At 38.6% G+C, this 14,320-nt stretch overlaps 1 protein-coding gene across 1 annotated transcript in view; it reads left to right on the top strand.

Moving 5' to 3' along the window:
* Window positions 1–14,320, top strand: part of LOC101893769 (protein vestigial) — a 46,530-nt gene that overhangs the window by 18,746 nt on the left and 13,464 nt on the right. Inside the window, exons 3-4 of the mRNA XM_005187341.4 lie at window positions 3,033–3,513; window positions 8,165–8,422. Coding sequence (XP_005187398.1) covers window positions 3,033–3,513; window positions 8,165–8,422 — 739 coding nt within the window. The remainder of the gene's footprint in view (window positions 1–3,032; window positions 3,514–8,164; window positions 8,423–14,320) is intronic.

Genomic DNA, 14,320 nt, shown 5'->3' with positions numbered 1-14,320 from the left:
ACCATAAAAATCATCAAAATACCGAATATAGAGAGGTACTATTATATGGGGCTATACCAAAACGTGGACCTGCACAGACAATTTTCTGTCATAGGCTGTAGTATCCATTACCAATTTCAAAAACCAAATTTGAAGTAATACCGGTGAACAATGTTGCTAAAATCATCAAAATGCCGAATAAAGGGAGGTAACGTTATATGGGGGCTATATGATGATGTGGACATACACAGACAATTTCCTGTCTTAGGCTGTAGTACCCATTAAAACTTCAAATACCAAATTAAAAACAAATTCGGTGAATAATGTCGCTAAAATCATCAAAATACCGAATATCGGGGGTACCGTTATATGGGGAATCTGCACAGACAATTTTCAGTCATAGGCTGTAGTATCTGTTTCGAGCTTTAAATACCAAATTTGAAACAATTCCGATGAATATTGTCGCAAAAATCATCAATATACCGAATATCGGGAGGTACCGTTATATGGGTGCTATAGCAAAACGTGGACCTACATGGCCCATTTCCAATACCAAAAGTAGCGCAGAACTAATATACTTTTGATTACAATTTTATCAATCTACTTCAATTCGTTCGGAAGCTAAAGTGATTTCCACAGACGGATAGACGGACTGACATCGCTAAATCGACATAGATTTTATGCTGATCAAGAATACATATACTTTGTGGGGTCTAAAATGTATATTTCGAGGTGTTACAAACGGAATGACCAACTCAATATACCCTCCATACTATGGTATAAAAAAATGTCGGAAATAGCATCATATTTTTGAATAAGTTTGGATTCGATCGAATTGGTCACCTTTGCCACGAATTATGGCCTTCAAACGGCCAATGAACCGTCACTCGCTGCCCGAATGTTGCTCTGCGGTATTTTGGCTCATTCCCGGCGAAGCGCTTGATTCAGGAGATCGGCACTTTTGTATTTTTTAGTGCCAACCTTGCTTTCCAAAATACTCCAGACACAATAGTCGAATGGATTGGTATCCGGAGATTTTGGTAGTCATTGTGCACTGGAAATGAAGCGAGGAACCTCATTTTGTATCCATTCTTGGGATGCGCGTACTAAGTGCTATGGTGCTGAGTCCTGTTGGAATGTCCAAGTTATGCGGCCAAAATGTTTGCGTGCCCAAGGCTTTAATACATCCTCCGGAATATTTACGCGATAATATTTGGCATTTATTCTAATGCCACGGTGGATTAATACGAGCGAGACGATCATCGGCTGTTATGGCCCTGCCACACCATCACCATGGCGCTTGAGTTTTGTTGGCCAACTGAAGGTGCACATTTTCAGCTGACCTCTTTGGCAAGTAAACACGATCATTTTGTTTGTTTACAAACTGTTGGATAACGAATGTTTTCTCATCCGAGAAAACCAAATTCGGCAGTTCACCACTTTTGGCCAAGCGAAGCAACTCTTTAGCTCTTTTGAGTCTATTTTCTTTCTGTTGCGGTGTAAGTTCTTGCATTTGTTTTAATTTCAATGGCTTTACCACGAGCTAATTTTTCAATATTTGCCGAATCGAATATTGCGATATGTTCAGCTCACGAACCATTTTTCGCCATTGCGACGCGGGTTTCGATCAAGCCGCTTCTTTACTTTTCGAACCATTTCTACAGATGTTGCTGTTTTCTTCCGTCCACTTACTTGACGTCGGGAACCTCATCACGGTAACGAGCGATGGTACGAAACACAAAATATTTATTCACATTTAAATGCTGGAGTGCTCTTACGATAGCCACTTGTGGTTTTCCAAAAATAACCTATCACGCTTGAATTTCATCACGAATAAAATTTTTTCTGGAAAATTCTCAGCAAAATGCTTTTGTATGCCTGTAAACAATATAATGAGCTGTCACTGGAATAATTTTAACAGGACGAGTGGCTTAGAAATGACAGCAGTCTGAAGTTGGTTGCAGTTTTTTCATCTCACCCTGTAAACTCTTTACCTCCTTGAGACACATTTTGGCAGTATGAAATTATATATACCCTCTCTAGCCATATGGCTGAGGGTATGCAAATAAAACTCTGTTTTAAGTTAACTTGTCCTGTTAACGCCACGTAAAAGCGTGCGATCGGCATACAACTTGATTCCATTCAAACTGAAATCAATGAATTACTCTTTGCAAAACAACAAATTTCCTTGTGTAGCAGCCCTGGCATCCGGCTGTTTATTCATCATTTTATGAATAGTTTTGACACACATCCATACACAGTTACACGAATACACACACACATTTCTCTCTAACATCCATATAGCTTTGATTAATTTGTAAATACCAAATATGTAGCTAAATAATTTGTTATTGTACTAAAAATATAATAATAATAACAAATTGTTTATTAAACCGATGTCTGGCTGTTTTTGTTGCAAAACTATTTTTTATTGTCACTTTCCACTGACAACAACAAAATAGTTTCGCCCAAGATGTGGAGTTTGCATTCATGCGTGTGTGTGGAAATGGTGATGGCGATGATGGAAATGATTTTCACCGGTCGCTATTTATGTGTATGAGTGTTTATTATAACTTAGATATGAACATATTATAAATATCTACGACATTCTTAGACTAGTTTAGGATGACACTCACTTACACACACACACATGTGTGTATCTACATACACATGTAGCTAGGCACTGATATGAGTATTGGAATGTAACCTTATACACGTTTTATGTTTATTTTTAAATTGAATTGCAACGGCTTTGTCATATTTTTTTCTGTCCGGCCTGCCTCGAGGAGTGGAGAGGGCAAGCGGGCGGGTGACTAAAAGAAACCAATAAATATTATGGCTTGACATGTTTTATAGATATGTATGTCTGTTTTTCCATTTTCATAAATTAGCTTAAATGTGTCACTTGCAATTAACTTGGCCAAGGCGACATTGGTTAACAGGCAATGCCAAGCGTTAAAGCTAATGAACTTTGGCTAAGTAATTTTCTTTTTTTGTTGCTGCTGTTGTTGTCAATTTGTTAAAATGTGTTTTTGTCTTTTTTCCATTTGCAGTTTAACCAAGATTTGTATTCCTCGTCGGGCGTGCAGTTGGCCTCCTCCAGTGCCTCGGGCAGTTCACATTCACCCTGCAGTCCCATTTTGCCACCTTCGGTGAGTGCCAATGCAGCGGCGGCAGCTGTTGCCGCTGCCCACAACACAGCGGCTGCTGTGGTGGCCGCAGCGGCCCAAACCGCCAATCATGCCTCCTCATCCTCTAGTTTAAGTGCAAATTTACCCCTGAGTGCGGGCAGCAGTGGTAGTGCTGGAGCGGGTGGCGGCGGTGGTGGTGGTAGCAGTAGTCATGGCGGTAGTCTTGTGGGCAATGTTGGCGGAGGTTTGGGTTCAAATCTGTCCGGCTCAGTGGTACATGGCGGAGCGACGGGCGGTGCCGGTCTCATGGGTCCCAGTAGCCTAGGAAATACGTTACACAGCAGCAGCCGAACACATACCAAAGAAGAAGATCTGGGTTCAGTGGCACGCAACGAAGCTGAAGGTAGGTAAAATATCGGAACATTTTGGGAAAGAACCTGTATTTTAAGCAAGAGAATTAAGGAAGTTATTATTTTTTGTTGTTGTTGTTGTAAAAATGGTTAAACTCAATCCTATTATTGTGATTTTTATAAAAACGGCGTTTATTTGTCTGTGGAGAAAAAAGGTAATGTTTACCGGCTGGTATGGTTTCAGAAGGAGCTAAAAGTTCACCTCCTTGGTTTTTTAAAGTCGGTCCAATTTTTTAGGTTGCACGAATAAAAAATTTGTCCTCATTTATACTAGGCTGGGGGCAATTTTTATCGTTCTCTATTGACCTTGCCTCTCATTGCCTTTTCTGTAATTATGCCCTCAGTCATATGGCTGGAGGGTATATATCATTTGAAACGGCCGAAACGTGCCTCATCGAAATAACGGTTTTAGACCCTAGGTCTCCTTGGACCAAATTCGTTTCAGGACATTTGGAGTCGATCTAGCGATGTACGTCCGTCCGATTGTATGGCTGGCTCATGATAACTCTCAAAGGGAGTATCCGATTTGGTCCAAACTTGGTACAGTGTAATATTATTGTCAAACTTAGATTGACTTAGAGGAGATGGGCAATATCGGTCCACTCCTTCTGGTACCTCCCTCACAAAGGGTCAACATTTTGAATAATTACAACCCTTATAAAATGTGATGTAAGAGTCCGATTGTCTTCAAATTTCACACATCCCAATATTTATATTAACCCAAGGTATGGTGTTAAGATGGAATATATCGTTCCACTCCCTCTGGTACCTCCCCCACAAAAGGTAGATATTTTCAAAAAATATATATATATTTGAACTCATATAGAGAGAAAGGATTATCCGATTTTACTTCAATTTTGCAAAATTCTAATGTTTGCATCAGTGCTAGGTCAGGTGTGAAAATGGAAAACATCGGTCAACTGCATCAAGTACCTACCCCACAAAGGGTCAAAATTTTGAATAATTATAACTCTTATAAAATGTGACATAAGTGTCGGATTGTCTTCAATTTAAACACGTCCCATTATTTCTTCTAACCCAAGGTCTGGTGTGAAGATGGAATATATCGGTGCACTCCATCGGGTACCTCCCCCACAAAGGGTCAAAATTTTGAATATTCATGAAGCTCATAAAACACGGAATTAGCATCCGATTCCATTCCAGACTTGGCATATCTCAATATTTCCATCAACACAAGATCTGTTATTAAGTTGGTAGAAATCGGACCATTGCTCCTGGTACCTCCCCCACAAAGGGTCAAAATTGTGAATAACCAAGACGTAAAATCATAAAATCCGAAATAAACATCTGGTTCTCTTCATATAGCACACGTCCTATTATTTCTACTAATTCAAGGTCTGGTGTGAAGTTGGGATATTTCGGTCCACCCCTTCTCGTACCTCCCCCACAAAAGGGTTAACATTTTGAATATCCATGAAACTCAAAAAAAAAAAAAAAATGCGAAATTTTATATCCCATTCCATTCAGACTGGCCACATCTCAATATTTTCATCAACACAAGATCTGTTATAAAGATGGTAGAGATCGGACCATTGCTCCTGGTACCTCCCCCACAAAGGGTCAAAATTTTGAATAACCAAAACGATCATAAAATCCGAAATAAGTATTCGGTTCTCTTTAAATTACTCACATCGAAATATTTTTATTAACCTAAGGTCTGGTGTGAAATTTGGATACATCGGTCCACTCCTTCTGGTTCGTCCCCCACATAGGGTTCAGAATTCTGAAAAACAAAATGCTCAAAAAATGTGAAATAAGCATCCGGTTCTCTTCATATTTCACACATTCCATTATTTCTACTAAACAAGGCCTGCTGTCAAGATGGAATATATAGGTCCATTCCTTCTGGTACCTACCTCACATTATCGCATATCTTATATAAAGTGAAGGAAGTAACCAATGTATACGAAACCTGGTACCTCGCAATATTTATATAATATTTACTTAGGTCCGATACGAAATTGACAACATTGGCCCATTACTTCCGAGCCAACTCCATAGAGGGCCACACATTTGAATAATTATAACTGAGGTCAAAATATATTTAAATTATCGAACATTGGCTGAGGATATACAAGACCGACTGATACTTTTTAACTTGTTTTTTTTTTTTTCTCAAATCCAAAGCCCCTTACTCCCTCATTTGCCAAAATCCCGCCACAATAAATCATAAATGCCACTTGGGGCGAAAAACGTGTGGCTTGAATTTCAAACCCAAATCAAAACAAATAATAAATCGTTCGAAAAAAAGGCAACCAAATGTTTTGGCTCCAATCAGTCAAATATGATTTGATTTTTGTTCGCTTGTAAAAATCAATGTTTCACTCAATTATTCAGAATTATGCGTTTGCGTTTTTTTTTTTGGTCGCTGGTTGACTTCGTTTTTGGACAAAACAGGGATTCATATGGCCAGTTAGTCAGTCAGTCACTTGGTCGTCGTCAATGTTGGCGAGTGGGCAGCATGTGGTGTGGTGGCGCGTATAATGATGCTCCACAAGTTAATAACACAAAGAGCTAGCTGGTGGTGGCCTCCATGTGTGTGTGTGTGCGTGTGGCTCAGACCCGCCAGCAGTGAGCAAACAGTAGGCAGTACTTGTTGAAAAATGCCTGGAATGTCGTTTTATTTAATATGGTGTCGAGTCCATCCAAACGCTTAGCATTTTCTGGTCGGAACAGTAGCCGACCGCGACGCTCCAGCCAGCCAGCCAAGACATTTATAAATGACTAGCATTTTGTCAAGTTGTGATTAAACAAATATGACTGACTCTTAACAAGTTTGGATTGCCCATAGCTGTGAAATCTATGAACCATTGAATGTGGCAAAGTAACCGATACCATGTCGTCATGTTTACCGTTTTCAAAGCATGTCTTGCGGAGGAGAAAGGAAAAAGAGTGTGTTGGAAAGGAATCTTGAGATATATAATTTTTAAAAATTTCTGAATAATTTTGAAAAATATATTTTTAAAAGACCATCAGCAATCGAATCGAACAAAACTTCACAAAAAACGTAAGGTTCAACATAATGAGATTTATTGGAAGTCGTCGGTACTGCAATGATTCTTAGGGGTCACATTCGGCAGCATGTTGAAGTCGCCTGTACTAGCCACAGCTATCTGTGACCAAATGAAAAGTAGGAACAAGGTCTTCTAGGCGCTAGCCAGTAGCACTTGGGTTGTGGACAAGGAGGGCTTGCAGTTATCTTATAATGGGATACCCCTGTCTATGGTCAGCAATGCGACCCAAGTGCTATGTTGTGGGAGACCATCTAGACCTGCCACAATGCTGCTCTGAGACAGGGGGCCACCTCATGACACTAGTGAACCATATACATGCGGGGGTAGAGGTCCTTCCTGTACGTCAGCATAACCATATGCTTCATTTGTAGTTTCTGCTTGGGTGTTATCGTGGGAGTCATCCGAACCATCATATGGTGTATAAAACTCTCCCACACCCATGCGAGTCAGGAAGGACATACATGATCTAGAGAGGGAGGTCCAGCGCTATTATAGGGAGCCTCTAGATTAAGATCGAGTCTATCAGGACGGTCTGACTTGCATTCATAGCGATACAGTCACAGATGCCATCTAAATTTACAAAGTATATGCCAACATCGGGGACCAATTTCCATACATTGCAGCTGAAAAACGTTGGATGCCTAGACAAACTAGGGTGGTTTTGGCAATTACGTTTAGGGTGAAGCAGTTGTTTCAATTCGTATTGGGCGCTGTCAAATCTACCCAACTCACTCCAGAAGATCTATGGTTATAGCAAGCGAAAGTAGCCGAATTTTTAAACTTGGAGTTAGAACCGAACCAGTAGAAATTAAAAAAGAAACATGTGTAGATGTTACAACAACACCTTTTTTTTTGGGGGTCCACCTCCTCTCCTCTCAAGGGGCCCTACTGAAAAAAAACAAACTTTGTGGCTCAAAAAATTGGTTGTGTGGGGCTTAAAACAAATTTGAAAATTCGATTCCATTTGACACCCAAAGTATGCCTGTCAAAGCCACTTGTTCTGCAAAAGTTAAATGCTAAGCAGTTATCCTCTGCCCAGGGATGATCATTTAACTCCTTCGCCTGAAACTCAACAGCACACGTTACTAATTAATTTGCAAATTTTTTAGATAGTTCGCTGGTAGTGGGGACAAAAAAAAAACGCTCACACACACACACAGACACCCAGGGATGTCTGAACAGACATTTCAACATAGCTGCGATAAGTAACCGGCAGCAAAAGCGAAGCGAGTAGGCAGCCAGTGACAGTGGCACTGGTATGTCTGAAAACATTCCAAACAAATTCCTGAGCTGATATTTATTAAATTTGAGACAGGCAGCCATAAAAACAACAACAAAACACGCCATAACGGCCAATAACAACAACAGCAACAACGACAATAAAAACAACATCAAAAAATGAAAAATACGCGAATTATGGTGGCAAATAGCAAACAATTCATAAATTTTTATAAATGAAATGATATTAACAAAAAAAAATTGTTTTTTTTTTTTTTTTGTGAATTTTTATGGAGTCGTAAAAATTTTGTTAAAATAATTTAATTTAAAAAAATATCTATTAATATTTAAAATAATTTATTAATTTTTGCTCTTAATCTGTCTCTCACAGCACGTTTAGTTGGTGGCCATCATCATCACAACGAGTCATCATGTTCCTCTGGTCCCGATTCTCCGCGCCATCATTCAATGCATCCCAGCGCTGGTCCCGGCCCCAAAGACATGGCGCTGGACACATCCAATAGCATAAATGCCGGTCAGGGGAGAGCACAGTATTTATCAGCAACCTGCGTCGTATTTACAAATTATTCCGGTGATACAGCCAGCGTGGTGGATGAACATTTCTCCCGAGCTCTGAACAGTAGTAAAGGTGAGTTTAAAGGAAAGAAAAAATAATAAATTAAAAAAAAAAGAACAAGTTAAAAAGTATCAGTCGGTTTTGACGACAGATGTATACCCTCAGCCAATGTTCGATTATTGGAATATAATTTGACTTCTATAGTTGACCAAAAATTGTGAGATTTTGTGGGTGAGGTACCAGAAGGGTTCGCAGATATATATCATTTTCACGACAGATCTTGTGTGAGCAAGAATGTTTGTATGTGTGAAATTTGAAGAGAGTTGAATGCTCATTTTGCTTTCTTTAAGCGTTTTGGTTTTCAAAATCTTGAACCCTAATTTTGTGAGGTGCCATAAGAAATGGTCCAATCTCTATGATATTTATAACAGATCTTGTATTGATGGAAATATTGAGATGCGTCAAATCTGAATGGGTATTCAAAATTTTGACTCTATGTGGGGGAGGTACCAGAAAAAGTGGACCGATATGTCCCATCTTCACAGCAGATCTTGCGTTAGTAGAAATAATGGGATGTGTGAAATATGAAGAGAGCCGGATGCTTATTTCGCTTTCTTTGAGCGTTTTGTTTTTCAAAGTCTTGAACCCTATGTGGGGGAAGTACCAGTAGGAATAGTCCAATCTCTACCATCTTTATGACAGATCTTGTGTTGATGGAAATATTGAGATGTGCCATGTCTGAATGGGATCGGATGCGAATTTCGCGTTTTATGAGCTCCACGAATTTTCAAAATGTTGACCCTTTGTGGGGAGGTATCAGAAGGAGAGGACCGATACATCCCATCTTCACAACCGATCTTGTGTTAGTAGAAATAATGGGATGTGTATAATATGAAGAGAGCCGGATGCTCATTGCGGATTTTATGATCGTTTTGGTTATTTAAAAATTTGACCCTTTGTGGAGGAGGTAACAGAGGAAATGGTCCGACCTCTACCATCTTCATAACAGATCTTGTATTGATGGAAATATTGAGATGTACGAAGTCTGAATGGAATCGGACGTTAATTTTGCATTTTATGAGCATCATGGATATTCAAAATTTTGAGCCTCTGAGGGGGAGGTACCGGAGGGAGAGGACCCACATATTCCATTTTTTTCACCAGACCTTGAGGTTATAAAAATATTGTGATGTGTGAAGTTTGAAGAGAACCGGATGCTGATTTCGGATTTTATGATCGTTTTGCTTATTCAAAACTTTGACCCTTTGTGGGAGAAGTGCCAGAAGGAATGGTTCGATCTCTAGCATCTTTATAACAAATCTTGTATTGATTGAAATATTGAGATATACAAGGTCTGAATGAAATCGGAGATTTATTTCGATTTTTAAGAGCTTCATGAATATTCAAAATGTTGGCCCTTTGTGGGGGAGGTACCAGAAGGAGTGGACCGATATATTCCATCTTCACACCAGACCTTGGGGTAATAAAAATATTGTGATTTGTGAAATTTTGAGACAATCGGATTCATACGTCGCATTTTGAAAAGGTTATAATTATTGAAAATTTTTACCCTTTGTGAGGGAGGCACTTGATGTAGTGTACCGATATTATGCATTTTTGCACCTGACCTAGCACTAAAGCGAATATCAGGATTTGCAAAGTTGGAGCAAAATCAGATCATCATTTCTCTTTCTGTGCAGAAAATATATTTTTTGAAAATTTCGATCTTTTGTAGAGGAGGTACTAGAAGTAGTGGACCAATGTTGCCCATCTGTGAACTCAATCTAAATTTTACGATTTACCAAGTTTGGCCCAAATCGGGTACTCCCTTCGATAGTTATCATGCGCACCAGCCAGCCATACAGTCCGACGGACGAACATCTTTAGATTGACTCCAAATGTCCTGAAACGGATTTTGTCCAAAGAGACCTAGGGTCAAAAATCGTTATTTCGTTGAGGAACGTTTTGGTCATATAAAAATGATATATATCCTCATATGACTGAGGGTATAATAAGCCATATGGCCGAGGCTATAAAAACTCAAAATTGGATGGACAAAATATGCCTTGAACTGTTGTAACTTTCCGAGGTCAAATAAAATTTAATTATTTAAATTGGAAACTTATATTTTAGAGGATAAAGAAAATCAGAATTATCCTTCAACGATTGTTAATTACCTCTGTCCACTGATTTTATTCCACAAACTATATCTAACTAATATCTATTGAGATATTTCCCTCTCCATCTCTCACACACACACATCTGTACATATGACACAGTACTTTATCATTTGTAAAGATCAAAAGTGTTGCAAGCTGTCATGTAAATGTCACAGACACAGATTTAGATTTTGTCGCTTGATATTCCGCTCTGCGTCTGATGTGACGGAGCCTCCAAAAATAATGAAATACGAAATTACACATATCATTTGCTCATTAACAATTGGGAGTAAACGTTCTCCCCACTTTGCCAGGATACATTTCACTTCATTTCATTTAAAGGGCTCATTTCATGTTGAGGTCCATATCTGGTGCTGTTCGTGTTGTTGTAGTTTTTGTTGGATTTTGATTTCTTAGAAAAAGTGCCAACATGACACCGAACATGGGTAACAGTACCACCACCTAATGCTGCTGTTTGTGGTTGTCAACGTCGTCATTGTCATCAACCTCAGCCTCAGCATCATCATCATTGTGGGGCTGCTGGCTGTTGTCGCCAGTGACAGCCACTGTGACAATGCCGCCACATCTTAATAAACGATTCTCAACAACAAAGGGTCTTTGGATGGATCACTTTGTAGCTGGCTCACTTCATTCTCTTTCACAGACGTTTGATTTTGTTAAAGTACTTTTTTGGTTTTTGGTACCACATCGTCTCCACATGTCACACGGTCGAAAAGTTGGCTAATATTGTCAAAATTTTTGACAAATTATATTTTTATTAAGAAGTTGTGTCCGCTGTCGCGATTTCATTAGGAATCATTTATTATTTCGTTGATGTAGCTAAACAAACCATAAAATAAAAAAACTTGAGACATATTCCTTCATTACCAAATAATGGGTTTATTACATACTTTTTCACATCAACCGATCTACAAATCCTTTTATGTAATTTCGTAAAATTTTATTAAGTTAGGGCGAGAATACGTAAAACACTTTTTTGACTGGTCCTATTCATCGGCGGGCTTTTTTTTAAGAGAGAAACAAAGGAGTTTAAGGTTGACTTAGTTCGATTTTGGCTCATAATTTATACTTGGTCAACCTACGCTCCTTTGACCTTTTCCCAAGAAGTCATCCGATGACTTAAGCCAGTCAAAAAAGCGTTTTATGTATTCTCACATTAAGGTGATTTAAGGTACATTATCCCCTAGCTTTTTCGTAAACGAACAAAGGACTTGGGAAAACAAATTTCCTCTGAGGTGTGAGACTTTGTAAGAAAAAAATTCTGCGACTCTAAAAATTCAAGGAGAATTTTTTCTAAAAAGAATCCTTAAGTCCTCGCCGTTGAATTCTCAATCTCCCAGAATGTGATTTTTCTGTAGAAATATAAAACTGTGTGACAAAATTCAATTTTTTACATAAATACAGGGAAAATCCAGCAGATTATGAAAGTAGAGGCAAAAAAAGAGGACACGTATAGCGTCGTTTTGAAAGTGTATATCGCAAATTCATCTAAATAGAGTAGAAAAGTTTCGCTCTCTTCCACAATTTTGGAAATTTTTGAATTAAGATTCCTTGGATTCCATGCATTTTAGCTATACAGGGTGAGATAAAAAAACCTGCAACAAAGTCAAACGCCATAATTTTTACATTTTTTTTAATTTCATTGAATGAAAAATTTCGAAAATAGCATCAAGTTTTAGAATAAGTTTAGATTTGTTTGAATTGGTCACCATTGGCACGAATTATGGCCTACAAATGGCTAATGAAAATGTCGCACGCTAACCGAATGTTGCTCTGCGGTATTTTGGGCCATTCCCGGCGAAGCCCTGGCTTGAGGTGATCGCCACTTTGGTATTTTTTAGTGCCAACCTTGCTTTCCAAAATACTCCAGACACAATAGTCCAATGGATTGGTATCCGGAGATTTTGGTGGCCATTATGCGCTGAAAATGAAGCGAGGAAACTCATTTTGTAAACATTCTTGGGTGGCGCGTGCTGAGTGCGATTGTGCTGAGTCCTGTTGGAATGTCCAAGGTCTGCGGCCAAAATATTTGCGTGCCCAAGGCTTTAATACACCCTCCAGAATATTTTCGCCATAATATTCGGCATTTATTCTGATGTCACGGTCGATTAATACGAGCACAGAGCGATCATCGGCTGTTATGGCGGCCCACACCATCACTCACCATGGCCGGCGCTTGAGTTCTGGTAGCCATACGAAATTGCATATTTTTAGCTGATCTCTTTGGCAAGTAAACACGATCATTTTGTTTGTTTACAAACTGCTGGACAACGAATGTTTTCTCATCGGAGAAAACCTAATTCGGCAGTTTACTACTTTCTGCCAAGCGAAGCAACTCCTGAGCTCTTTTAATTCCATCACGAAATACTTTTTTTCTGGAAAATTCTCACCAAAATGATTTTGTATGCTTGTAAACAATATAATGAGCTGTCGCTGGAATAATTTTAACAGCTGTCGGACGAGTGGCTTAGAAAAGACAGCAGTCTGAAGTTGGTTGCAGTTTTTTCATCTCACCCTGTATATTACTCTTTCGAAAATAAGGTTTAGTTTTTTAATATTAAGTTTTTCTCTTGGTAAAGATTCTGAAAGCTGACAGCAGAAAAATTACGCTACCTAAAATCTGATTAAAGAGACATTTTTAGCCAACTTTTCGCCATAGAAGAGATATCAAAAAAAAAAAAAACTGGAACTTTGGAGACTTCTTCTTTTGTACATATGGAAAATCTATATCTATTAAGGAAATCTGCATCTATTAAGAAACATTTTCCGTGCAAGGGTCTACGTAGTAATATTTTGAAGCTAAAATTCCCAAGTTCTGAAGGACATATATTTCCCAATTGGGAACAAATTTCAGGAATAACCTTGAAATTCTTGCTCAAATTGAATAGGGAGCAATCCTTGGAGTAGAACAAATTTAGGTATAGACTATTTTCGATGTCACTCGAATACGGGCGAGTATGCAAGATTGTTTTCGAGTGGCAGTAAAATCCTCTCAAAATTGAGGAGATTGTACTCTTGCCGAGTATTTTTTTAGTTTGTGCCATATTATTGTTGCATTAGTAAATACGTGTTTCCCAACCCACAGCTACAAACTAAATAAAATCTAAATGGATAAGCATTGTCGCCAATCTGTACCACGAGAGAATGTGGTTGTGTTGTTGCTTTGCTGTTTTTGAACACGCTCCCCCGAGTCATCAAAATATGTTTACAAACAAATGTTTCTCTCCATTTACTCTTAGAATTAATTGTTACTTTATTTCGAGTATTTCGACTCCCGCTCTAATTTTTCAAACACGAGAAACTTGCAAGCGCTCTCACATAAAGCATAGGATTTGAGAGTAAACTCTTTGTAGAAAATTCGCACTCTACGAGTAAAATCGATCAAGTCTGAGCTCTGAACTCAGCTGTGATTTCATTGTGGAGCAAAATCTTCAGGTTTTAGGGACCCATTTTCGATACAGAAAAATATTTGTATTTTTAAAATCAAATGTTTTTCAAAGCAGTTGTCGATTAGTTTGTAACATAAAAATCGGTAAATCCTTTCACTCCTTTTTCGCAGATACTTGTCCCTTCCCACAATACCCTTCATCGATTTACACATTTACATCGAACTCACCCAACAAACATCTGCCGCTGTAAGGCTCAAACATTTATTTGGAGTTAATACATTTCAAATCATTGTTTTTGTTGTTTAGTGACCATTCACTTCATCATTTTGTGGTTATTTAAAATTCTAACATTTTCGCCATAACACCAAAGCAAAATTTTGAATTTTTCTGGGAGGGGGCAT

Source organism: Musca domestica, unplaced genomic scaffold, assembly GCF_030504385.1.
Source record: "Musca domestica strain aabys unplaced genomic scaffold, Musca_domestica.polishedcontigs.V.1.1 8, whole genome shotgun sequence".
Lineage (NCBI taxonomy): Eukaryota > Metazoa > Arthropoda > Insecta > Diptera > Muscidae > Musca > Musca domestica.
This window is presented reverse-complemented; position numbering and strand designations above follow the sequence as displayed.